This window comes from Myotis nattereri (genome assembly GCF_964212035.1).
Source record: "Myotis nattereri genome assembly, chromosome: 13".
Classification (NCBI taxonomy): Eukaryota; Metazoa; Chordata; class Mammalia; order Chiroptera; family Vespertilionidae; genus Myotis; species Myotis nattereri.
The window spans coordinates 33,335,542-33,359,192 of record NC_138088.1 but is presented as its reverse complement, the minus strand read 5'-3'; the positions used below and the strand labels follow the sequence as shown (position 1 = coordinate 33,359,192).

Sequence of the window (23,651 nt, the reverse complement as noted above, 5' to 3'; positions counted from 1 at the left end):
TCTTTTCTTGTAAACATTTGGCTCATGACCATATGTATATTCATCCAACTTCCCCACCAACAATCTTAGTTCACTATTTCCAGTAAAATTTTGGGCTGAAAAAATCCTGGAACTGCTATTGCCCTGTCATTCTTATTAGTGGGGGTCATAGCTACAGGACTTCACAGTAAGAAACACGCACACACACCCCCTCCCTTATCATCCAGCGCAGAAGGGGAGAAAAAGGTGAAAGCAAAGATAGATTTATGCAGGTTATTGTCTAAAGGCAGTTTAATATTTATGAACACACACACACACACACACACACACACACACAGTCTTTAGGCTCCAGTTACAAGCGCTGCGTCATCTGTCAGATCACATGGTAATTGTTGCTATTTCAAGGATCAAGTGGCATAAAGCTCTCCCCCCCACCCCACCCCCCACCTCCCACCCCCTTCCTTTGGTACCATATAGCATGGAGTGATTATTGTGTGATGGGGTGAGATCAGGCTCTCTGGTCCAGCCCTCCCAGCCAGAAACCAGGCTCTCGGTGGGGTGGCGCGTGGTGTTCTCACGGAGTGATTGGGAAGCGGGACGAGGGAGGGGGTCTCCGGGGAGGAAGGGCAGCTCTAATTGGTTTCTCAATGAAAGATAATCACCGATTCCCCGGGGAGGCTGGGGATTAGCACTCTGCCTCTCCTCGCCCTCGCGTTTAGACTTCTCATCCTGCCCTCGGTGCGGGGCTTTCAGTCCATTCAGCAGAAGTGGATCGAAGACGGCGGCTCCTGGCGCGGCTGTAGGGGCAGCGCCGGGCTGCGCGCGAGTCCTCGGCGCCCATTCACTCCCTCGCTCCGCGCTCGCCTCGCCCGGCCGTCGGCGCAGCCACCGCGACCGCCCCAGGAAAAAGTTTTGTGCAGGGGGCTCCGGGGGGGAAAAATGAGCGAGCTGGAGGAAGACTTTGCCAAGATCCTCATGCTCAAGGAGGAGCGGATCAAGGAGCTGGAGAAGCGGCTGTCAGAGAAGGAGGAGGAAATTCAGGAGCTCAAGAGGAAGCTCCACAAATGCCAGTCGGTGCTGCCCGTGCCCTCCACCCACATCGGCCCGCGGACCACCCGGGCGCAGGGCATCTCGGCGGAGCCGCAAACCTACAGGTCCTTCCACGACCTCCGACAGGCGTTCCGGAAGTTCACCAAATCCGAGAGGTAGGCGCGGGGCGCGGCGGCCGGAGCGGAGGCCACCGCCCCGGGGTGGGGGGCCCGGAGGCCGTCCCGGGTGGAGGCTCCGGGGCTGGGGCCCGGCTGCAGCGGCGGGGGCTGGTCCGCGCTGGGCTGCGCTCCTGCGCCCCAAGTGGGGGTGGCCCCGCGGCCCGGGAATGGGAAGTGTTTATTTTTATTGCTGCCCATCACGTGCTGCGCTGGTCTCCGCTGGGCTGGGAAAGGCGAGCTCCTCCGGGAGACGCGCCCCGGCGGCGTGGGGGTGGGGGTGGGGAGGAGGACCACGGAAAGTTTTTCCGCGCCCCGAACTCGGTCCCTCCGCGCCCGGCTGCAGTCGGGCTGTCTTTCCTTTGCGAGCCGCGGTGGGGGCACCCACCCTGGGACCTGCCCCTGGCCATCCTGGGGCTGGGACAGCTTTCCCCGAGGCGACCCGAGACCCAGGCCGCGGGGGCATGTTCAGTGGGGCTACTGGAGCCCCCTGGGGAGGGGCGACCGACCGGACAGGGTGGGGTTCAGTTTAGGGACTGCACGTCCCCAGAGCCCAAGCCTGAGGGGGAGGGCGCAAAGGCGGGGCAGTGACTTCTGGGGGCTTCGGGGATTCGGCCTCCGGGAGGGGGATGTGGGGTGGGGGGTTTATTCACAGGATCACTTTCTAGGCGTCTGTGATGTCAGCAAGAAACTGCAAAGAAACCCCACTTTCTGGATGTTCCTTTGCTTTGTGTCGCTTTCCGAAGGGCCACACCTTGGTTTGGCTGGTCTGGGTGTGGAGGCGGCTAGGTGACCCTGCACCTGAGCGGGCTTGGGGCTACTGGTCGGCCCGGTGCGAGGTGGATAATGCCCTTTCCTGGTCTGCCTGCTCTTGGAGTCTCTCCCTGGAAAAGATAGCGTGAAGGGGGTGGGGTGGTATTTCTCCAGGCGCCTCCAGGCTCCTTCCTTTCCTCTGGTTGGGAACTCGAGGAGCCAAAACCTGCCCGTGCAAAGTTCTGTTGTCGCTTGTTCGTGGTGTGCAGACGGGCCCGGCTGATTGTGGCCACTAGTAGGAAGCTTTTGCACTCCACTCGCCGCCTTCACCGGAGAAGGCTGATCGATTGGCTGCAGCATTAAAGCGCCTCTGGACATTAGGGAGAGGAAGTGCAGACTCCAAAGCCCATTACTGGCTTTTAGTCTCTGGAAGTGCATGGCCCAAAGTGCATTTTGCAGGATATTGAATATTCCATTAGGCGTGCCTTCATGCCCGCCTACCTCTTACCCCTTCCCTCTTCTTAGATCACTTGGTGTCTGGGTTTGGGGCTCAAGGGACCCCTAAATTAGTCCCCTCCCCTTAACTGTCCGACTCAGTGGCAGCACTTTTAAAGAGCATGTCCTGTTGTCGGTCTCCATCCAATCCAGGACCCTCAGTGTCCCCCACTCTTTCAGTGCACCCCTTCCTTGTCTGTTTCCCTTGCGTATTGATTTCAGCAGTTGTGTGGGGGTGGGGTGGGGAGGAAGTTGGGCAGCCTTTAAGAGCTATTAAGAGAGGGCCTGGAGCTGGGACTGGGTGCGGGAGGAAAACGGAAAGGATTCGCCTCGGGAACTCTTAGGAACTGTGGGTCCGTTCTGAACAGACGCCTTTGGGGGCAGCTTTCGGATTTCCTGAGTGACGCTCCACTTCTAAGAGGACACCATCCACATGGCACCTTCTGGGCCAGCCCGCCTTGAGATTCCCTGTCAGATGGAACAATGGATTTCTTCCTTCTTGAGGCCAAGACTGCAAACGGAGCTGTTTGCCCTTGCCCTTGGTCGGAAGCTGCTGCAGCGTCTTGCCCCAGCCCTCAGCCGGGCTGCGCATTCCTGGCCGCTGCCCTGCCCCGCACAGCAGCTGGAATCAATCTGCCCACCTCCTTACGAAGCCACTTCATCAGCGGTCACCGGCAGCTGCTGGCCTCCCGGGGCTGCGGGCTGGGGCTTCATCGCATTTTTGAAATTGCAGATTTCTGTCTGGGCCGTGCCCCTCAAAGAGTGCCCAGCACCCCTGCCCCGCACAGAGATTTCACCACGGTCTGGAGAGGACAGGAGGAAACCCTCGCAGAGTCCGCTGTCATTCAGGAGCTAACTCTCAAAGAGACACTTTAATTGTCCTTGACAAGAACTCTCTCTAGGAATGAGAGGAGGTTTTGTGTGTCCGGGGAGGAGATGGCTGATCTTTCCCCTGTGCACACTGCCCTGTCCCCCCTCTTCTACTCCTTTCTCCCACTCCCCATCGTTTCTGTGTTGGGGTTAAGAACACCCTAAGACTGAATCATGCGCAGTGTTGGAAGTAAGGAGCCTGACTTGAATCCGTTCCTTACTTCCTCTCCTCACTGATTTGCCCTAGGACAGAGGGTAAACTTTTTCTAACTCAGCACTTAGCTTTATGCTTTCAAATGGAAGCATGGACTGTATTTTCAGCAGCTGACTCAGTAGAGTGTAAATAATTTTGACAGGTATAATACATGGGAATAGGAGCCATTGGAATTAGGTACTCATCCTAACACTTAAAGAGACTATACTAGCAATTATCATTGGCAAGACCCCTTATTTTGGCCAAGAAAATAAAAATTTAAAAAGGGTTTATAGGGTACAACAGTTAACAAACAAGATACCTTTAAAATAATTTTTTTTTAATTTTTAGATATTTAGATTTGGGGAGTAGCTACCCCCTCAACTCATGCACCATTGGTTAAAAGGTATGTCATTCTGATGAGCTTACCTAGTCTGAAAGAGACGGCTGTATTGCAAAGCTAATGTTCAATTGCAGTTGCTCTAGGATTTGAGTGATAGCTATTCATGCTACAGGTTTGTTTCAAACTTCACTAGAATGTCCAGTTTCTATGCTAACAAGAAAAGAAACATCTTTTGAGAGTATAGGAACTGAATTTGATGGGCAGAATCATAAAATAATTTTTGCCTGTAATCCCTCTTTTAGAAAATGATTACAATCAAAAACAATTACCTACTAGGTGACAAAAATATCTTAAGCATTTATTGCTGTGGAAAGAAATGGGAAAATTCACCGACTGTTGTAATCAAGTCAGTGCAATTAACCAGGTTTCCATGTGTCCATAGAGGGTAAAGGCATAATTTCCATTAAGAATGATCTAAGCATCTAAGAAATACTTAGATGAAAATTATACGAGGAAAGGGAAGATCTGAGCTCTCAGCATAAGTATCAAGTATACAATATGATGATCATGTTTAAAAAGAAAACATCCGACTTATTGCAGTGCTCATGTTTAGTCCCTTTAGAAATGTCCAGTAGGGATCAGTTGATTGTCATGGAAAACTGTAGGCTATTTTGGAGGATGATGATATTTTAAAATTTATGTATCACTTTTTGGCAAAAACACCTCCAAGTGTTTTACATGGTTTTCTGTGAACTCTTGATGCCCTGTGTGCATATACTCCTAATTAAGAATTACCTAATATCATAACTCTTACCCTTAGTTCTTTATACACACTTAAATTCCTTATTTTGTTTGTGCACTTAGCACATGGTTGTTGTTTTTAAATTACCTTGAGCAATGGCTGGAATCAATATTAATCTCTTACAGGAATAATATATTGTATTCCAAAGCTATTTAAGCTATTCTTGTCACAAATCCCTTGATTCTTGATGATGTAAATTCATTACTTTGAACTTGAACTTCCTTCCACTGGGATTGGATGCTTTGGGATGGATGCCCCAGAAAACTCATTGCCTTTTGCATTTCTGATTTGATTCAGGTCTGGTTATCCTGCAGACTAAATCAGAGGACTTGGCCTAATTTTGATATAAGTAACTTCAATAAAACGAGTGGGTACCAGCTGAATTGTGGGCCCAGCTCAGTAATTGTTCATATAGAAAATACACAGTGCTTTAAAATAGCAATGACAACAATAAAGATAGCTAATCTCGGCCACGCTCTTTACCTACCTTAATCTTTTTCTCATCATTTTCTCACAACAATCCTGAATGACATGCTTTTCACAAGAGGAATCTGAGGCTTGAAGAAGTTGTCACTTGCCTAAGATCTTACAGCTAGCAGGTGCTGTAAGTTTCAAACCCAAATCTTGCATTTTTTTAGAGGCCAAGTTCCAAACTGCTCCACTACATAGGCTTGGAATGAGGCCAGTTCAGTCTCAGTAATTGGTGAACCTGCCCCAAGTAAAAATAGGATTAAAAAAAAGTCTTAGAGCCAGCTCTAAACTGTGAACAAGTGACCACAGTTTCCATCATATATTCCTTGCGTGTGTTGTGCCAGGTTGGAATTTCCTCAGGCTGTTCTGCTCTTGGGATGGCCATCTACCTCTTTCCATCTTCTTCCCTCCTAATCTAGCCTCTCCCGCTCAGTGACAGGCCATAGGCAAAGCTGATGACTAGTGCAGTTGTAAAAATGATCTTGGCTGCCCTGACTGGTTTGGCTCAGTGGATAGAGTGTTGGCCTGCAGACTGAAGGGTCCCAGGTTCGATTCTGGTCAAGGGCATGTACCTTGGTTGCAGGCACATCCTCAGTAGGGGGTGTGCAGGAGGCAGCTGATCAATGTTTCTCTCTCATCGATGTTTCTCTCTGTCCCTCTCCCTTCTTCTCTGTAAAAAACCAATAAAATATATTTTTAAAAAATGATATTGGCTGCCTCTTTTGGGTACCATTCACTCTACCCTTTTCCTGTTGCCTTGCAGGTCCCTGATGCTAATCCCTGCATGCCTACCAATCCTACCATCAAAAGGAATTTATTACTAACTAACAGCATATCAACATGTTAGCCAAGTAATCATTTCTCGATTAACATAGTGATGTTCAACAAGAGCTTCCGGAGGAGGACATTCCTTTAGTATACTTAGATAGATAATATGAATGAAAAGAGTTTCCGGGGAGGCAGGCTGAAGAGAGGGGAGGATTTTTAGGTAGGAGGGCTTCTTGAAAGCCTTGTGTGTTGCCTCATGAAATTTGAAGATAACAGGTTCTGAGTATAAGCACGTCACCCCTACTTTCAGTGAAAGCTGTACAGGAGGTGGGGAGTACCCTAATGTTAGTGATGACAAAACTGAGCAAGTAATTACTGAAGTGCCTTTTAAAGGGTCTCAGAAATGGGGAGATTACTTAGGTTTCCTAATTTTGCATCGGTTCCAGAGTTGATGTCTTCAATTTATCACCTGTTTATACTGCTTGTTTAAGACATAGAGACTTTGCTTTGGGGTTTGTTTGGGTTCTGGAATTATGTGCATTTTATAAAAATGTATTCGTAGTACACCAGAAGTTCTGTTTCTATTGGAATCATTGATTGAAAGTTTAGGTTGATCGTTTGTATTTAGTCATGTTCTCATTGGAAATTTGACTGACCCTCATGAAACTATTTCTGACAGACCTGGAAAAACAAAAGATGTCATGTATTTTCCCTCTTTGTGGCTAAACGCCTCTCACCATGGTGTGTAGGAGATGCCGAGAGTGCATTAAAACCCTTTCTGTTGATAAGATTTTCAGGTGATTTCATCATTACTCTGAGTATGAATAATTATTTTCATTTGCCATTGAGAATTTGCTTATCAGAGTTCAGGACCCTATGTTATCTAGGATTCTTGTAGCTCTTGGAAATTGCTGTGAGCTCTGAGATAAACCAGGGGTAGCATATCCTGTTTCACAAAAGTGAAAGCTCAGAGGTTTGGGAATTGTCAAAAAAAAATACTGACCTTGAGTCTAGGTTTGTTGGTGTGCTCTGCTGTGGAGTTCCTGAAGGAAAAAGAGGCTTTACCTATATGTATACGCTTTTCTGTAGGAGTAGTGTGTATGTATATGCATGTGTCTATATGTACAAATATGTATATACAGATATACACACACATATATTCATTTTTATGTTTGATACTTCTTACAGTAGTTAGTATTCTGAAATCCTCCAGGTTGGTCCAAACCACTGTCTTGGAGAAAGGAGGATTTACTTCTTGGGCTATTACTGTAAAATGGCTCTGGCATCTTGGAGTTTGGCAAGTGCTTATGCTTCGCGTGGGGGCACACGGTCCAATATTGCTTCTCAGAGCAGGGTGCTGCCACTAGACCCAATCTTTGTTGCTCCTGGTTGAAATGCTACCTTCTGTTTTTTACCCAGTGATAATTTCTCACCTCCTTTTATTTGTTCTTGGATGTGCTTTGTTGTGTGTCTCTTTTGGGTCCCTGTGTTCTTCTGTTCTGGCTTGACATTTGTAACTCCTGCCCCATCAATTTCACTTGCAAACATCATATACACACATAGAACACAGTTCCTGCTCAAGATCTTACTCTAACCTTTTAAAGTCTTTCACGTCTTTTGATGCTTCAGATGTTATACAATTTAAATTTCCTAAAGTTTGAAAAATAATTACTGAATTGTCCATATTGAAAATATACAATAGTTTAAAACATTTGCTCAATGAAAAATGGATATTTCCAGGAGTGTATCTTGAAATAGATTTATTTTAATATATAAAGACTGATAGTAGAACTAATCTCCCTACCTTACTTATTGTTCTTAAACAATAGATTCTTTTTTTTTTAACCTTACTCTACACTACTCAGTAAACATTATTGGAGGGCCTCAGACCAGTATTCACTATGCTGCTTTTCTTTTAAACATTTACATATTATTTCTTACATGGCAATATATGATATAATAAAAACTCATACTACCTTAGAAAATAGTGTAGTTTTAAATGCAATCAGTATAAAGTTTTGATTGACTAGAAGGCTTAAAAATACTTTCTGTAATTTGTCTTGTCCAGAGTGCTAGTTGTGTACTTAATATTTTTTAAGTGCCTATTGAGTTGACATATTCTTGGAAATTAGTTCAAAGTTGTTAATATGTTAATACTGGGAGTTGATTTAGATTGAATTTGTTATGTGTACGAACACATTGAGAGCACTTAGGCATGCAAGGTGATATAACATCAATGTGCTGATATTAGCAATGTTTATTAAGGCAAATCCAATAAGAGATCTTCTATAATTAAGTTTTTACTTGCGATAAAGATTATACTACTGCATTCTTAAATTATTCTCTCAAATGGTCCCTTTTTTCTAGTGCAATTTAGAGAGTGCTTCAGAATGTGTTTCAAATCCTCAGATGTGCCTTCATGTGAGCATTCTGACCTCTAATGCTGCCAGAATGCTGCTGATAAACTTTATAGGGATCCTAAAAATACTTGTATGTTTGCTTCTTACAAATATTGTTGTTCAGCTACATGACACAGTGATTGTCTAATGAGCAAATCTAAAGCCTTCGGGTAAATGTTAATATTTTTCTGGATGCCGCTCATTGCCCTCTTGGTGTGGATAATGTTCATTTCATGCATCGCACGTCACCCAGGAGCTTAGCTACCTACGCTGAAATCTCAAAATAGAAAATTTTTGTAGGTCTTAGGTTGTAAACTCCTGGGTAGAAACCATGTCTATTTACAGTAAGAATTCCAACCAAATAAAAGCCTGAGCTTTCCATACTTTCCTCTTTGCACATGCTAATTTCAGAGAAAGGGTAAGAGCAGCGCATAGCTAGAATGTATTAAAAACAAACAAAAATTTTAAACATGAACCTTTTAGAGAATAAAACCAGTTCATATTCTATTTAATCACCTCTCAGAGAATAAAGTCACTCTAAAATAGTCAATACAATATCCTATGTCTTACTCTGGAAGATTTTAGCTGTGAGGCCATGACACGTAGTGTGTGTATTTGATTCGTTGTGAGGTCCTAATGAGTACATGGTAGTTTAAAAATAAAAAATTGTGAATTATCTGTTTCTTAGGAAAATAAGGTTGAGGGCATTCACAGGCATCTCCCCAGGGATAGCTTTTCACTTGCATTCCCATTGGCTTTCTGGACTGGTAGGATTACAGATGTATGGCAGGAAATTGTACACAATCCACAGGCGGTCTTGTCTTTTCACAAGAGCGTGTTGCACATGGGAACATCATCCATCTTGTGAGTCACTGCAGAAAGAATGCCTGAGAACCTCTGGTCTGAACTGTGGTTCTAAAAAAATCAAACATCTTGACCCCATGTCCCTGAAAGCTACATATTTATAAATAATGGTTGTTAGATACACCGCAGAGCAGCATTTCCCAAAGTGTGATGTTCATATTACTAGTGGCATCAAGTGAATTTATTTATATTAACAGTTAGGGATTTTAATGGTGTTGGAGGAAAATATGTTACAATTACATTAGGTCCATGCGGTGTGGCGATTATTAGACTGAAGCTAAGTACTGATGTGTGTGACATAGATATGGGTACGCAGATATGGGTATACAGAAGATTGTTTTCAAGTCGTTTTCAAGAAGGAGTGAAATGAATTGTTTTCCTGTTTGTTTTCTTGCTCACCTCTACTCTGTTTGGGAAGATTCTGGCAAATTGAGTTCTCTGTGTCTATCCTCCGGGGACTCCTTGGAGGGTTGTCAACTTACCCCCAGGAGTGGAGTGGGGACATAGAGTTAGACGGAAATGGTGGCTTTTATGAAATATACTCTTCCTCTGATGATAAATCAGTCTGGCTGAGAGTTCGTCATTTTAATATGTCATCAGAGAAATGTGATTTCCTCCCAGATTTATGAATTCCTTGGCCTTGCCACAGGGGCCTCAGAGGTGAACAGGGCAGCCAGGACATAATAAAGGGCTGCTGGGCGGCTGGTCTCCATCCAGCTGGGGGCTGCTGGGAGCTCTGTTTTCCCAGCATGAGTCTCAGCCTTCCCCAGGTTCTTGCTCAGATCCCAACAGTCCGTGCCTATGGCTCTGAAGGGTGATAGTGCAGTACTTTATAGCCAGACATACATGATACTTTTCTTTCTTGCTTTGTGAAAATACAATTTGGAAAAGTTGAAAAGGGAAAATTTTCATAAAATACAAATATATTTTCCTGTAATGTGCATTCCCTTTGCTTGAAGGGATATGCTAGATTAATCAAAATGATGACAAAGAGGTTTTTTTTTAATATTAAAAGCATGGTGTTGTTGTGCCCTAACAGGTTTGGCTCAGTGGATAGAGCATCGACCTGTGGACTCAAGGGTCCCAGGTTCGATTCAGGTCAAGGGCATGCATCTTGGTTGCGGGCATATACCCAGTAGGGGTTGTGCAGGAGGCAGCTGATCGATGTTTCTCTCTCATCAATGTTTCTAACTCTCTATCCCTCTCCCTTCCTCTCTGTAAAAAATCAATAAAATATATATATTTTTAAAAAAGAATAGTGTTGTGAGAAAAATGTAAGGGAGAAGGGAATATTTTATAGGCAGTAGGAGGAATTTGCAAAACTCCCTCCCCCCCCTTTTTTAGGGCATAATGAAAGTTGTCTTTATATCTACTTAAAAAGGGAAGTTGTTAAGTTTTGAATATATTTTGGTACCCTCGAAAAGATTGGGTTTAAGGGGAGTTAGAGGCAGAGGATGGGAGAAAGGGAGAGCCAGAGGGAAAAGGAGGGAGAGAGATGGAAATGTCAACAATTGCCACAAGATGGCAGCAGGAGAACAATATTTAAACAATTGTGCAACTAATAGTTTGAAATGGCCTTTAGTTGAATTTTAAAATCTATTCTCAAACACATCTTTCTTAATATTAGGATTCAAGCGTTTGGAAAATGTATCATCCATTACGTATGGCATTTTATTTTTCCAATTAGTAGTAATCTGGGGAATGTGTTTAAAAAGCCAAAGTGAAGTATTTTTAAAGAAAAGAGACATGAACAGTGCACTTTGCATGGTGGGGTCTTTGAACATGGGTCTTGGTCTGAGGGAAATTCCTAAAGTCCCTGTGAGGAAGCCTCTGGACTTATACTTGGCTGAGAGAAATAGTGGAAAATTAATAGTAAGAAATATGTGTGTGAGTTCAGAGAGTAATAATGGAAATGGTTTCCTACTCACTCCTCCTCCCCACATAAAAATGAAAAGTCAATTGTTACTGGAAAAAATTAGATCAGCTATTAGAAGAAACTTCTACTAGCTTCTAATAGGTTATTTGATCTTCTTGATAGTCCTGTGATTCTAGCATATAATTGAGTGAAGTTTAACATGGCCAGTTATAGTTAGTCTGAAATTCTTCTTAGAAATTAAAAAAAAAAGATATAGTTAATATGATTATTTATATCCAAATATTTTTGAAAGCAAAACAAAGTTTTATGGGATGCTGTAAATATCCACTGCCTTTGAACAATTGTAGGGTATAAATTGTGGGTCAGATCTCATGGAACTTATGTTTTTGAATCAATATTCCCTTCGAATGCCATTCAGTCTTCTTGGAAAAGGCTATTTCATTCAGTCTGTGACCACTCTCATGCGAAACCCCTGGGGACCGGAAGTGAAGCAGTCTTGCTGATGGCATCGTTTGTGATTTAAGACTGAGGAGAAATGTTCTTATTTTGGGCTGTCCCAGTAACCAAGGGTCAATGCCAAGAACGACGTTGTACCGTGGGTAAAAAGAAGTCCGTTCTGAATTAATGCGATCAGTTGGCCTCTTTAATCGGCCTGCTTGCGCAGACATTGTTAGATGGTGCCTAGATAAACAATCACGACTGGACATGGGGAAAAGTTAACACAGAGCAAGTGCATTTGGACACTACATATGAGAATGAAATTGCCTTTGTAAAAAGTGTTTTGGAACTCATATATTCATTTGAAGCTGGCAATATCTAAACAATGCTTTAGGGGCCAGTGATTTATATTTTTGCTAGGTTAGGAAAAAGAAGTGTTATCCCATCTGTAACTGTGAGACAGGATCTAGGGTAAATCGAATGTAGGCTGTGCTTTCTGCTGTCCGCAGGTCCAAAAACGAAAAATCTAGTTTCCGTTAGACATGGTGAAGCAGGAGATAAGTGGCGATATCTTTTGTTTTCTCTGATCTTTCTGGTTATCAAGACAAATCCCTGAAGTCTGGAGGCAGGGCTGGAGGTATCCTGCCTTTCAATCTTCTGGTTATATAGCCTTATCCTTGGGCTCCAGGTATTGTGATCCGGGGTGTCCACACAGAGTCAGGCAGACTGTGCACTCTCTGGGTTTCTTGATAGTAAAGAAATCAGGGGGAAAGTTCTCTTGTGTGTGGTTTTGCCATCTCTACTCATCATGTTAAAATCTGGACATACTTTTTGATGCTTACAAGCAGGTACTGCATCTCAAATTTTAATCTTTCCTTGGGCTATAGCTACTTCCTTGATTGTTTTAATGGCCAAAGTGATGCCTGCTGGTTGCCAGACAATGAAAATATATGCACCATTTAATCATGTTTTCCTCCCAGCCTTCTCCCACTTGTCCTCCAGCTAATGTTGACCTTCCTGTATATTTATGCAAACCTTCTTATGGAGAGAACTTCCCTGCCCGCTTGGAGTTTTCCAATTGTTGTTTTTTAAATTGAAAGAGAATCATTCCACAATGCTCATTAGCATTCTGCTGGGGTTTTTTTGGTTGTTTGTTTGATAATAGCTCCCAGGATTCTTTCCAGACCAGTCCATATTGATCTTTCTAATAGCCACATGCTATCGCATAGTATTTATGTACTTCAGCTTATTAATATAGATATTATTTGTTTTTTGTAAGCATAAACAGCACTGCAACTAATATGCTTGTACACATTTTCTCATAGTTTTTCATTTATATATGGGATAAATTCCCAAAATTGAATTGCTCATTTTCTATATGACCTTTTTAGTCTACATGATTATGCAAACACTCTATGAGAGAAATAACCTCTAGTCCTTTCTGTTAAAAATAAAAGTATGCGGGTGGCATTGACAAAGTTAATTTTCTATATTAAAGGCAGAATTTAAAAAAATCAAACATGTTACCATAGCAGTAACATGTGGAAGGTTCTTATTTCTATCTTTTTTATACTTGAGTTGCTTTCATGAGAACACTTTTTATTAAATTCTTTATATATATATATTGTGATCTCAGACAGGAAGGGAGAGGGAGAGAGAGATAGAAACATCTATGATGAGAGAGAATCATTGCTCGGCTGCCTCCTGCATACCCCCAACTGCTGATCGAGTCCACAACCCAGGCATGTGCCCTTGACTGGAACTGAACCTTTCAGTCCGCAGGCCGACACTCTATCCACTGAGCCAAATGGGCTAGGGCTCATGAGAATACTTTTTGAAGCAATGTTTATAGGCACTTTGTTTTTCATATTTAGAAAGTCCATATTATGCTTTTGGCTTGATTATATTTTATTTTTTTAAGTTGAATAAAACTCTTGAATTCCTACAATGTGATTTTGGAAGTAAGGGTAAAATTGTTTATATATAATGCTCTCAAGTAATTAAAGATTTTCTTTAAGAATCACATTGATTTGTTTTTCTTTCATCAGAATAAATTTTTGATACTTTAAGGATTCAGAGGAACTTGCTCCCACTTGGGAAAATACCAAATTCCAAGTCTCTCCGCTGCTTTTTTTTTTTTTTTTTTTTTTAAAGACTAGTGGGACGATTTGGACTTATATGGTATTGAACTACTCAGTGGAGCTTTCTTTTTATAGGATGGTAACCTCTAGTAGAGTTTTCTTTCTTTTTTAAATCATTGTGATGATATTAGACTGGATTTACTGAAAAGTAACTTTGCAAACATTTTCTGGGACCAGAATTCAGTCATTAAAGGTAATCAATCATGAAGTAGAAGCCAAAAAAAATGAAACGGAGAGTAGAAAGAATAATCTCAGAAATTTTAGCCTAGTTTTATAGAGAATGTGTTATGATGATTAAAATAATAGTCTTTAGAGTCACAGACCTGGGGTTGAACTCTGGCTCCTCCTGCATATACTGGCTGTGTGATTTTAGATGAATTACTTCATCTTTCTGAGCTTTAGTTTCCATATCTATAAAATAGCAATAATGATAATTCCTTCCCATAAGGCTTTACATGCAGGGCATACTCCATACAAATTTGTGGAATAAGAGGAAGAACTTGTACAACTAAACACCCCTTCCAAAAAAAATCCAATTAAAAATGGGCAAAGGAACCGAATAAACAATTCTTCAAAGAGGACGTGTAGATGGCCAATAGACAGATACTCAGTGTCACTAACCATTGGAGAAATGTAAATTTAAAACCATAATGAGATATCACATCTGTCAGAACGGCTATCATCAATAAATCAATAAACCACAAGTATTGACAATGATATGGAGAAAAGGGGATGCGGACTGGTGCAGCCACTGTGGAAAACACTATGGAGTTTCCTCAAATAATAAAAAATGGAACTGCCTTATGTCTCAGCAATTTGACTTCTGGGAATATATCCGAAGAAACCAGAAACACTGAAAGAATATATGTACCCCTCTGTTCATTGCAGCGTTATTTACAATAGCCAAGATTTGGAAGCAGCCCAAATGTCCATCAGTAGATGAGTGAATAAAAAAGCTGGGGTACATTTACGCAATGGAATATTACACGTCCATAAAAATGAAGGAAATCTTACATTTGGGACAGCATGGATTGACCTGGGAAGTATTATGCTAAGTAAAATAAGCCAGTCAGAGAAAGACAAATATCATATAATTTCACTTATATGTTGAATCTAATGAACAAAATAAACTGACAAACAAAATAGAAACAGACTCATAGAGACAGAGAACAGACTGACAGCTGTCAGAGGGGAAAGGGTTTGGGTGGCTGAGTGACAAAGGTGAATGGATTAAGCAAAAAAAAACCCACATCAAAACCCACAAACAACAACAACAAAAGACACAGACAACAGTATTGTGATTGCTAGGAGAAAGGGGATTAAGGAGAGGTGGAAGAAGCCAAAGGGAGAATAAATGGTGGTGGAAAGGGACTTGACTTTGGGTGGTGATCAGAAGATGCAGTCTGCAGATGATGTGTTCTTGAGTTGTACACTTGAAACCTGTGTGGTTTTACTAACCAACTAGACGCCCAGTGCACGAATTTGTGCACAAGTGGGGTTCCTAGGCCTGGCTGGCGATCAGAGCCAATAGGAGCTGTCTCACCCAGTCCCGATTGGGCCAGGGCCGATTGGGGCCTGCCGGCCAGGGAGAGGAGAGAGGGAGGGACTGCAGAAGGTTGGCCAGCTGGCCCGGGGGAGGGAACAGCCAGTGGAAGGGACTGTGGGAGGTTGACCGGCAGCATCTTCTGTGTTGAGTGTCTGTCCCCTGGTGGTCATAGCGATTGCTCGACAAGTCATTCTGGTCATTTTGATTGTTTGGTCATAAAGGTTGCTTAGGCTTTTATATATATAGATATCATCCCAATAAATTCAGTAAATAAATAAAGAGTGACTGATCAACATACTTGCAAAGACAAAATAAAAACAATCAATAAAAGTGCTAGCAAGTGTATAACAGTGGAAAGTTTAAAAAGTGTAAAGCTTTTTTAAAAACTAGTTCTGGTATAAGCAAATCATAAAGCCTTATACCTAGAAAGGATTTTAGGAAATATCTTTGTTCATCTTCTTTGAGTAAAAAAACACTAATGACAAAGAATCAAACAAAAATCTTAAGGTTCAGAGCAATTGTCATTTGCTAATGACAGGAAGCTGATTAGTGACAATCTGTGTCTCTTATTTGCCCATCTTAAGTCTACTATGAACATCTTCACTGATGCTTGAAATGAAGTAAACTAGACATTTGAACCTGGAACAATGGGACAGATGCAAATGAGATGGTTAAGTGGAGTTTCCATGTTTTTAAAAATATATAAAATATACACTATGATTGTTGCAGAGCAAAAGACACAAAATGTACTGTTACCCAGGTTAGCATCCCAACCAACTCTAGAAGACCATTTATATAAGTTGCTTAGGAGAGCTGTTTTCTAAAAGGCCCTGGGTTTATGCCATGACCTGCCCATAGTGGGCACTAGTAAGGCAGGAGCATTAGCAGACCGGCTATGCCAAGCTCAGGGAGAGACACGAGAGGCCCAGGTAGAGCTGCTCAGAATGGAGGCTCTGGACAGCTGGAGCATCTCCATGGCCAGGGGTTACAGTTGTCACATTCCTTTAAGCTGGAAGCCTTGTTTTCCCAAAGTGTTTCTGTTCCTCTTCTCATTGTCTATTTAGTGTTTAGTCCTCTGAAATGAGGAGGCCATGACTTTTCAGGCCTGGTGGAGTTGTAGGCCTAGTGATTTGGGTGGAGGCTTTTTGTATGTGTTTAATGGCGCCGTAGACAACTTACAAGCCTGCAGGGGGGGAGGGGAACGTGCTTTCACTGGACTTTCCCTGTCTGTGTCTGTCTCCCCATGTTGATATCAAGTTTACACATTTACGTATTCTCAGTGGCCATTTGCAATTTAGAGACTGGCTTTACTGTATTTGGGCTTTTCAATTGGACAAATACTATCACAGAATTTATTTCTCCCAAGACAGTTTGGTCTGTTAGTCAATCAAAAATTTGAGAAGACTTATGAAGTTTTTGGGCAACCTACAGCAAGTTTCTGTTCTTACTAGCCTGCCGCTATCATGTAAAAATACATCAAAGCATCCATCGCTTCAATTGTTAAAAACCTCATAAGGTTGTTGAGGTTAAATGAGCTCACACATGTAACATTTAGAATGGTGCCTCATACAGCCATTTCATAAATGTTAACTCTCAGTGTTCTTATTTATTGATTCTGACTTCATTCACTAAATATATAATACATTTTTTTCTCATATTTCTAACTCTATACCTGGTTCTAATTCTGTTCATTGAAGTGGCCTGACTCTATTCAGAGTTATTTCATGAATTACAGATGACACTCTGACATTGGCCATATTTAGGACCTACTTTTCCTGTCTTTATTTTTCATTCATGGTATAGTCATGGCTTCCTTTCTACAAATTTCACCCCTCCCTCCCTCACTACCTCTTCATATTAGAAACTTATGTATTAGATTTGTTAAGACCTCCTCTGCAGCCATCTGCTCTCTGAGCAGAATAAACCCAGGGCTTTCCAAACTACGTTGTATATGGATTACCTAGGCCAGTGGTTGGCAAACTGCGGCTCGCGAGCCGCATGTGGCTCTTTGGCCCCTTGAGTGTGGCTCTTCCACAAAATACTGCGTACAGGCGCGCATGTACAGTGCGATTGAAACTACGTGGCCCATGTGCAGAAGTCGGTATTTTGTGGAAGAGCCACACTCAAGGGGCCAAAGAGCCTCATGTGGCTCGTGAGCTGCAGTTTGCCAACCACGGACCTAGCCAATCTTATTAATTGCAGATTCTGGATCAACAGGTCCGGAGAAGGGCCTGAGATTCTGTATGTGTAATAAGCTCTCATGTGATGCTGATGTTGCTGGTCTTCAGATCATTAAATAGCCAGGGCTTAACCAATGATTTTCTCTGGCTCCTTTCTCCTTCCCTTTCCCCCCCACTCAAGATAAGTTTTGTATGCTTAAAGTACAGGCAGACACACTAATGCAAGCTAGTGTGTTATTGATATAGTAGCATGCGTTACATTATAAGATAAGCTTATTATCTAGGAAAGCCTAGAGGACACATTCTGGTATTCTTCCCCCTTCTAGACAACCGGTGCTCACAGCTATATATTGAAAATGCTAATAGCAGAGGCTGTGCTTGGGTTTAATGTCTCATATTTTAGTCATGTTGCTTAACCTCTTTGAACCTCAGTTTCCTGCAAGTAAAACAGGAATAAAAAGGCCCACCTAAAACTAACTGATGTTATGCAAAAGATCTATCATAAGCATAAAGTCAATGATAGCCATTGCTTTTGTAGTTTCCATGCTAGTATTCTGGAGAAAGTCAAATGTGTCCCGAAATGACCAATGTGATCCGGAAAGAACTTTAGTCCAGCTACAATGGGAAAGTAAGAAATACAAATTCAGCTTTGGTACGAGCTTAATGTGTGCAAGGCACTTATTGGAATGTCTTATTGCTCTTCCCTACAATCCCATGTTTTCTCCTGGTGCCTCCAAGCAGGACCTATTCCATGTGGTTTGCATAGGTGAGGAGACTCATTCCAAACACATGAAGTGACTTATTCAGAAGCTGGCTGGCCCAGGACCATCTGGGTATAGAACCCTAACAGTATATTAAATTGTAATCACGACAGGTGCATAGGGACAAATATGAAGACGCTGGCTAAGGGGTGGGACCTTAGATCATTCAAATGCCTAGTGCTTCTTAAACAACTGCTGGGTAGCTCAGTTGGTTAGATCGTCATCCTGATACACCAAGGTTGGGTGTTCCTTCCTTGGTCAGGGCTCATATAGGAATCAAACAATGAATGCACCAATAAGGGGAACAGCAAATCTCTCCCTCTCTCTCAAGTCAATAAATAAAAAAATTAAAAAACTATCCAAAAACTGCAGTGCTTGTAAACATCTCGTGGGAACTCTGTGTTATAATGAAGATTCCTAGGCTCTACTTCCAAAGATTCAGACTTATTAGAGTTGGCAAGTGTGGTAACAGGAAAGTTGCCAGACCATGAGAAATGTACCACCCTTGTACTGGATGTATCCTTAAGGAAGGTGACCAAATGTATTCATCTCCCAGGGCTGCTATGACAAGTTACCACAAACAGCATGGCTTCAAGCAACAGAGCCATGTTCTGGAGACTAGAAGCTTGAATTCAAGATGTCAGTAGTGCGTGCTCTCTCCGAAGACTCCAGGGGAGGATCCTTCCTTGTCTCTTCCTAGCTTCCGGTGGTTGCCTGAAATCTTTAGTGTTCCTTGGCTTGCAGGTGCATCACTCCAACCTCTGCCTCCAATCACATAGCTCTCCTCCCTATGTGTGTGTCTGTGTCTAAACTTCCCTCTTCTTATAGGAACAAAGTTATTGAATTTAGGTTCCACCCTCACCTAGAATGACCTTATTTTTTTAAAATAAGTTTTTATTGGTTTTAGAGAGAGAGGAAAGGAGAGATGGAAACATAGATGAGGAAGAAGCATCATCAATCAGCTGCCTCCTGCATATATCACTCCTGGGAATCAAGCCCACAACCCCGGTATAGGCCCTGACCAGGAATCAAACCAGTGACTTCTTGGTACACGGGACAGCACTCAGTCCACTGAGCCACACCAGCCAGTCTAGGATGACCTCATCTTGATCACATCTTGCGAAGACCCTATTTCCAAACAAGGTCACATTCACAGGTTCCACATAGACCCCAATGGGGGTGGAGCAGTGTTCATGTCTGTACACCATACTGTCTGTGTGTGTGTTTTTTAAAATCTTTCTTCAAACTCAAGATATAAAGGGGTGACTTCTGAAGTCTGCTGAGCCCTCTGGAAAGCGGTTTTGGATGAGGTGAGGGGTGGAGGATATATCTAGGTAAGGATATGATAGAGATTTTATAGAAGCTTTTCCAAACTGCTATTTCTAACTGACCTTTCCTCCTCCCACACCTTTTTTATGTATCAAATGATAAGGTGTTTATTGATAGTTCAGATGAAAGTATTAGACCCTTGTGGCTCCACAAAATGTCATAGAGCTTTGGTGGTATTAGTTCTCTTTTTTCCATGGTATGAGTTTTATAAAGATTTACGGGGAAGCAAAATTGAGCTTCAAATGAGAGACAACTAGTGATTTTCATTTCTGTAGACTGTAGTTTCCTTATCTGTAATTTTAGGGTGAAAGAAACTTTTATGTTGTAATTTTAACACTTAACTTCCCTATAATTTTGGTAAATTGTTCCTTTAGGGTTACAAGGAACAAGTGGAATGAACATCAAATAGGGGCATTACGATATGCACAATTTTGGGGGCACATTTATCCAAATGATGTCAAAGTATAAACTAATTTAGAAAAGCTCTAAATGTTTCAATCAATTAAAATTATATATTTTAAAACTGCAGTTATATTTAGACATAGACTATTTTTTAGTGGACATTACAGTAGGCCCTGGATTATGTGGGAGATCCATTCCTATGGCATGGTGTAACGCGATTTTCGCCTACGTAAGCACCTACGTCACTCACATGGAGCACATACACAGCAGTAATGAAGTGAAACAGTAAAAAAAAAATTTAAAAGAAAGATAACAATTCCTGACCTTTACTTGTGGTAAATAAATAATAAAAAAACATAAAGCACATATGTACATATGTCGAAATGACGGATTTTTTTTTTTTTTATAAATAAATGGGAGATGGTGATGCAACCACAAAATGACATACATACATCAAGTCCAAGGTAACATGAGGACTGCCTGTATTTTATGCTAGAGGCCCAGTGCATGAAATTCACGCACGGGTAGGGTCCCTAGAATGGGGAACCGGAGTGGGTGGTGGCGGGGGGGGGGGGGGGGAAGGGGGTGGCGGGGGGGGGGGCCGCGGGACTGGCAAGCAGGCAGAATGCCCGACCTCTTGGTCCCTCCCCCCAACCTGCAGGCTCCAATTAGCAAAGGGGAACTGGGGTGGGTGGATGTGGGGGGCAGGGCTGGCTGCTGGCAGCCAGGGAAGATGACCCCGATTGTAGGCTAGGCCTAGGGACCATACCTACGCACGATTTCATATGTTGGGACTCTAGTATATTAGAAAACAGAATCAAGTTTTCAAAGGGCTATGATGGGCAAGAGCAGTGAGTTATAATCCATGTATACCCTATGCTCTCCTGTCATATCAAATATTTCCTAATGCTCTGACTATCCTGAAATAGAAACCATCTGCACACATAATTATTGTGTATTTATGTACATAGTATCCTAATGATAATGTAAACAAAAAGAAGAGGAAATAATGTATTATCAAATAATATGTGCTTGGATTGTCTAAGTTGGAGATGATCACAGGAAAAGGACTACACAACAGGTTTAACTGAAGATGTAAAGTTCTTGCACCTCCTCCTAGAACCATTTTAAATAGCAACTGAAAACATACATTGATGTGTTGGTCACGCTGATGCCACTAGTGGTGTTTCTGTCAAGTAACTCAATTTTCCAAATTGGTGAACACTCTCTGTAAAGTTTCTTACAAAAGAAGGTATCTACTTCCCTTAATTTACATGTAGTTGCATTATAATAAACTTAATATAATTTAAGACCACACAAAAATAAATATTTTGTTTATATATAAAATGGATGTAGGTTCTAGGGTTAGAGAATTATATACAAACTTCTGCGTGAATGGCCAGTGAGAGATTTGAAAGCTACGTGTATTGTGGAAGGATTCTCTAAATGTCTGATAATTCTGTGGATTGTGGGAACTCATAACCAAAGAGCACCTTGCAAATTTCCAAAGTGCCCACAAGGGGGCAGTACCACCCCCATTGAGAATTACTGGGTTAAATGTGTTTCTCACCTTGGAATTATTGACATTTTGGGTCCAATAATTCTTGTCTTGTACCTGGGGGTGTTGGAACAGGTTGTCCTGTGCATTAGCGGTTGTTAGCAGCATCTGGGCTTCTACCAGTTAGAACAACTGAAAATGTCTTCAGACACTGCCTACTGTCTCCTGGGGGACCTAGTCACCCACAATTGAAACCACTAACTTAACCAAAGATGTTTATTGGGGAAGTGATGGAAAAAACACTCCCTTGGAAGTGACCCTGTGGAAGCATTTGTGGAAAGACGTAGGGATTGTCTATACGTATTTTATGGGTCAACCAGGAGATGTGATTCCTGTACATAAATACATGAACATCTTTAGTTTTTATTTTATTGTTATCCTGTTTGATTCAATAAAGGACTTATGGCTGCTTGAAAAAAAAGTGTAGAATCACTAAAGGAAGACATGCTATTTTTGCCTTACTCTTAGCTATTTATTCTCCAGCAGCATTGTGTTCCATCCTGGGTACTTTAACAAGAACAGTTATTTATGTATTGGAACAAAGTTATTTGTGTATTCTATGGATTCTTCGTAGTTGCAGCAGGCAGAATGAAGACAAATGATTGCAAGTGTCAGTCAAGGTGGCAGTTTCCAGCTTAGGATAGGGAGGAGCTTTCTAATAAAACTTCCTGATGGTTTGGACTAAGTTGCTTTGGGAGGAACCATAAGTGATGATGGTCAAGGAGGGATTTGACAACTGGCCTTGAAAAAGGAGAATCATTGTTAAGGTTGCAAATTACTCAGAGATTTATGTGTATCTGTCCATTCATATTGTATCCCTTCTACAACCACCATACTAAGTAGTCATTACCTCTGTAATTGAATACTTCCACTACCAGATACTTCAATAACTCTCTTCCAAACCATCCATTCCAACTATCCCTGTGTGCATCGTCAGTGAGTGGCCGAGAAAGTACAGTACCACCAGTCCTCAGAATTAAAGCACACATTTTAAAACATACTTAATGACTGTTAATGAATTAACGTATTCACTCAGCACGTAATCATTTATTGAGTGCCTACTTTGTGCGGGTCATATTCAAGGCCCCAAGGGTACAGTGGTCTCAGTCATATGTTGCCTCTGGTCTAGTAAGAAAGGAAAACCATAAACCAGAGAACAATAAAAAAGTAAAACTTCAAACTGTGATACATGCTAAGAAGGTAATAAAGATGCTAGCGTAGAAAATAAAAGGGAGAAGGAGTTTATTGTAGATGGGTTCGTCAAGATGACAACTCTTATGAGGTGGCATTTAAACTGAGGCACAAAGGATGAGTAAATTGTTCTAAGAATGAGGAGAACATTTTAGACAGGAGCATGGATATGTATAAAGAACCAACATGGGGAAAGACATTGGCATGTTTGAGGCCCAGAAAGAAGGGTCATGTAGCTGGAATACAGTGGGTGCCCGGGAGTGTGGCATGCAATGAGTTTCCAGAAATAGAGAGATTTTAACCCATGGGAGGGTGCGGGGGGGCAGTAAAATTTAGGGATATGAATGTGCATCAAGGTGCCAAAGATCATGTATTCTAGTTAAATCACTATTTTTTTCTTGTTGTTTCATCTGCAAAAGTATATGTCTCATAGAGTAGTTGTGAGGATTAGCTGAGTTACCGTATGGAAGATGCTTAGCAGGGTGCTTGCAATGGTAGATGTTGTTACCGATGCCGCCGCTGCTGCTGCTACTACCACCCACCACCTCTGGCCTTGAAAACCATGTCAAGGTATTTGGATTTTATTCTAAGAAGGTAAGACCATTGAAGGGGCTTTCAGTTTGGACCCTTTTGGAAAACCTTTTAAACAAGAAGCAATGGTGTTAAGCTAATAAGAAAACAGGTGATCACGTACAGTTTCAAATGGACCATCCCCAGTAACGTAGGTTGAGTTATAAAAAGGCACCTTCTCTTTGTTGTCCCTTTAGATGACTTGAGTCATTTGACAGTAATGTAGGGAGAGTCTCCTCAACACCTGAGTGGCATTCACTTTAAACCATCTAAGTTAATGGCTGTAACGTGCTTTTTAGGTTGGAAAAAAAAAACACCCTTCAAAATATGCAGGAAGGTATACTTGAATAACGATAAAATCTAATTTTTAGGAACAAAGTGTGCGGGTTCTTTAGAAATAAAAAGGAAAATTTTAGACACTTTCTAAAGCTCTGGAGGAATGAAAAACGTTATTTTCTTTTGACCGTCAATATGGCTAATGTATGTTCATTGCGCTTCTGCTGGTCTATGTGCTTAG

At 41.9% G+C, this 23,651-nt stretch overlaps 1 protein-coding gene across 1 annotated transcript in view; it reads left to right on the top strand.

Annotated features, from left to right (window-relative positions):
• Nucleotides 1–450: 450 nt before the first annotated feature.
• Nucleotides 451–23,651, top strand: part of PRKG1 (protein kinase cGMP-dependent 1) — a 1,074,350-nt gene continuing 1,051,149 nt past the window's right edge. The window contains exon 1 of the mRNA XM_081104810.1: nucleotides 451–1,184. Within this exon, the coding sequence (XP_080960936.1) occupies nucleotides 919–1,184 (266 nt within the window). The 5' untranslated portion in view covers nucleotides 451–918. The remainder of the gene's footprint in view (nucleotides 1,185–23,651) is intronic.